General features: G+C 37.0%; 1 protein-coding gene across 2 annotated transcripts in view; it reads left to right on the top strand.

Annotated features, from left to right (window-relative positions):
• Window positions 1-4129, top strand: part of PRDM5 (PR domain containing 5) — a 134579-nt gene that overhangs the window by 71035 nt on the left and 59415 nt on the right. For both annotated transcript variants that reach the window (XM_012645374.1, XM_012645373.1), the window contains 3 exons: window positions 107-132; window positions 1132-1216; window positions 2443-2600. In XM_012645374.1, the coding sequence (XP_012500828.1) occupies window positions 107-132; window positions 1132-1216; window positions 2443-2600 (269 nt within the window). The remainder of the gene's footprint in view (window positions 1-106; window positions 133-1131; window positions 1217-2442; window positions 2601-4129) is intronic.

Below are 4129 nucleotides of genomic sequence, written 5' to 3'. Positions count from 1 at the left end.
AAGGGGTATAAGTCAGACTCTAGTGGAATGACATCTTTTGGTTTCTGCCTTGCTTCTCTACTTTTCCTTTCCCTGCGTCTCATACTGAGCTTATTGACTCAGCAAGAGTCAGACCTGACAGAGCAGAGGCAGGTTGGCAGCCTTAGACCTGCCATGTGCTTGGGCACAGAACTAAGGTGGAGGCTGCAGACCTGGGATCTGTTAGCCTTACCCCAGCATCTGTTTCCTTGCCTTTTTTCCCTGCTGCTTAGATCAAGAGAACCATTTATCAGGAACCAACCTAGTCCTCCATTCATTACCCGTGTGCTGTACCAGTTCAGGGTCTTCTGCCTCAGTCTGTACTGCTCCTAGTTATTCTGTAGGGACTACCACCATCTTGACTTCTTGCAGAAAGAAGGGCCTTTGCTTGTCTGGGGTTTAGTATTGTGAGCTGGACCTTTGATGAGGTTGAAACAAAAACATGACTTCACCAAAACCATTTTTGAATATTCAGCAAAATAATGTGATGCTCTTGTTCATTGAGATGGTCAACATTTCTAATATAAGGCATCATGTAATATATTCCTTTTACAATTGAGTACATTGTTTCTGATGGTAACTATATTTTCCCATTTTTTTTTATCGAGGTCCTCCTATCATGTGAGTCTTTATTGTGAACTAAATGCTTTTCAGAATCATGTATTTTCTGGTCTCTCACTATAATTAATGTTTTGCTCTGTACTACATGCATTTAAGTTTAAAATACTGTTGGCTACTATAAAGGAAATATTATTACCTGCAGGTTACGTATTTATTTCCAAGTCTAAATTCGTACATAACAGTAGATTCAGTATTACTAGGTATAAATTTTTACAGAGTATAAATTTAATATGTATTAATTAGGTCAGCTATATTACATAATTAACTACTGTGAATCTTATGTTTTCTTTTAGTGATAAGTTTTTACTAGACAACTTATGTTCATTGCCTTATCAATTTATATAGGACAGTATGAGTAAGTTAGGGCTGAGTTGTAATATATAGTTTGGATATTACAGTAGCAGCTGTCCACATGTTTACATTTTTGCTTGCACTGTATATAATTTATTAGGATTTGACAGTTGATTTAATTGTCAGTTTAACCTTTTGCAGATTCATGAGATATTTGATTGTCAAGAATGTATGAAGAAATTTATTTCAGCTAATCAGCTAAAACGTCATATGATCACGCACTCAGGTAAACTACATGCTTTTGTTTATACTGAAACCACTACAAAAGAATTACTTTGTCATTTTCAGGCACTCTATGAGTGGTAGTCAGGAGCCCTGGCTATAAATTCTAGTTTGGACATTAACTAGTCATGCGCTTTTGAACAAGTTACTTAATTCTCTAGACATAAGTTTATTTATAAAGCAAAGGTAGTTAGACTAAATGATAGTGAAGATCTTCAAAGTTACCATATGATTTGTCACCTAGTCCTCTTTGAGCCTCAGTTTCTTTATTCTTCTTCTGCGAAGTGGGCACTGGTGCCTACCTTTCAAAATAGCTACGAAGGTTAGACGAGATCATCGTGTACAGTGCCAGCATAGCGTCTGATGTTTGGTAGAGATTCAGCAATTACAGTGCCTACGTTTCTAGATACTTTTACATTTTAAATAAGATACTAATACATTTTTTAGTGAGAAGTTTATAAATATGTTTTGAGAATGTAAGTTTTTTAAGGCATAGTTTCATTTTAAGCAAGTTTGAGTAATAGGTCTGTGTTATTTATACAAATTTAAGAAAAATCAGCTCTGAAAATAATTTTTGCTATGTGGATTCCCTTTCTAAAGTGCAGTATATCCATAATTTGAGAACATTGAAGTTACAATCTTTTTGAATGTCCACTTTGGAGATAGTTGTGGGTATTTTAGTCAATTAAAATCAGAGATCAAAAAATTGTTGGCTTTAAAGTATGCTTTATTTGATACACATTTTTATTTAGTTGTCAACATTGTACGAATATTACATAAATGTGGATTACATGACTGAGTGTCTACTTCCTGCTGAGTGTCAGAAGCTCTGCCTCCACAGGGCCTGGACGCCCCGCGGGACACAGCTTTGTCCTCTCCCTCCGTCACTGCCGGGCCGCTCAGCAGTCAGGCCTGTAACCCTGATTTGCTCACACAAATCAGCACATTTTCATCTGGAAATAGGACTTCTTTCTTGAATGTAAAGTTCTTTATATCTAAGCTACTTTATACATTCAATTTACAAACTAGCTGTGTAAGAGAACAAGCTCAGGTTTCATCTGTGAGTAGACTCCCCTTTCCTAACACAGCGGAACAGAGTGGCGGATCCTTGTTAGGTGTTGGGCCGTGCTTCGGTTGCTCAGCTGTAGGAAGCAGTGCAAGGTAAGCATGCTTCCTTTCTCAGCCTTTTCCTTTATTAGATATGAGATTGTCTCCACTCATTTTTCACAGAAAAACGACCCTATCATTGCGAGATTTGTAATAAGTCTTTCAAGAGGCTTGATCAAGTGGGTGCCCACAAAGTAATACACAGCGAAGATAAACCTTACAAGTGCAAGCTTTGTGGAAAGGGATTTGCCCACAGAAATGTTTATAAGAATCACAAGAAGGTAAAAGCTTATTAATATTTTATTATTTTTTACTAATTTGCTGATATCATTTTCAATTGTTTATCTTTAAAGAAGTTTTTGTGTCTCTGGGGCATACTGTGCATCCTGGAACCTTTGGAGAGCCTTTCCTGTGCGGCACCCACTCTCTTCGCCGGGCCCCATGGCCTCCGTGTGTCTTCCATTCTCTGTGGAAATGTTCTGACAGGCAAAGCATGCGGTATCCTGACTCTCAGCCATTCCGTCAATTTGTAGGCCATGGGGTTGTACTAATTGTGAAATATTTATTCTCTTCCTTCATTCCATAAAGTTTGACACTCTTATTTATGTTACCTTTTTGAAATTTTCTTCATCTTTGTGTCATTGTAGTATAATTTGATAGATCTTCTACCAATTTCTCTGAACATTTTTGTGATTTCCCTTCCTCCCCAGGAGGTTATCCTGGGTGCTTTGGCTATAGACCTCTTCTGTGTTTTCTCTCCCTGAGAAATGTCAACTCCATCTATGACTTCTGCTACCAGCGCCATGCTGACGAATTCCAAATGATTTATCTTCTTTGGTTCTCAGCTTTAGACTCACATTTATATCTGCTCACTCGATACATAGCTGGGTGTCTTTTTGACATGATGAATTCAGCATGCCCCAGGATGACTTTTTCATTTGCTTTGCCCCAGATAACTTCCCTTTTGGAGTTTCCCCTTTCTGTTAATGACAAAATTCTGTAATTATCCCAGTCTCTTTCTTCAGTCTTGGCCACTTTATGAAATTTGAAACCAAATCATAAAGACCTTATAAAGACCTCTACCTTATTTCTTCACCTTCACAATCATCCCGTCCTTGACCATTCTGTGTCTTGATTATTCTCTTCTGGATTGCTTCAGTCCTCATCTGAATGGGCTTCTTGGTCCTTGTCACATCTCACTACAATCCATGCTGCCAGGTAAATTGTTCCAAAACATAACTCTGGTGTATCGCTCTCGTAGATTTCCAGTGCCTGTGTATGTTATAGTATGTGCACCTTTTGTCATTCACAGTTCTCTGCAGTGACCTCAGCCTACTTGTCCAGCTTCTAATTTTTCTATCCTCTGCATTAGAACATCTTGATATTTGCCTTCTTTCTTCATGACCTAACTTCTCCTTTCTCTTCATCCTGTAGTCTCTTAGTTTCTTCTGTTGAAGAAGAAACTTTTTGTCTTCATTTCTTACACTTTACCATTGCTCACCTTCTTGCTTCAGAATGTATTAGTTTTATCTACTTTGTATAAGACATAAATAATGTTTGAATTGAATTTAGGAGATTTGTACAAAGGTCTTCAACATCTTAGAAATGCATGTAAAAACATAATTGTGATGTGACAAATATTTGCTTATTGATTTTGGTTGATATATTTTAGCATGCTATTAAATAACATGTATATAATCTTTTAAAAAAGAGCTTGTTACTTACTTTTTCACTTGTAATAGTCCATGGAGATTATAGTTGCTTCAATATTTCTGAGGACTTTCCAGTGAAATCATTTCATCTCTTTTAA

This window comes from Propithecus coquereli, unplaced genomic scaffold (genome assembly GCF_000956105.1).
Source record: "Propithecus coquereli isolate 6110/MARCELLA unplaced genomic scaffold, Pcoq_1.0 Scaffold232, whole genome shotgun sequence".
NCBI classification, from domain to species: Eukaryota; Metazoa; Chordata; class Mammalia; order Primates; family Indriidae; genus Propithecus; species Propithecus coquereli.
The sequence above is the reverse complement of the archived record's forward strand: the minus strand, read 5'-3'. Positions and strand labels throughout refer to the sequence as shown.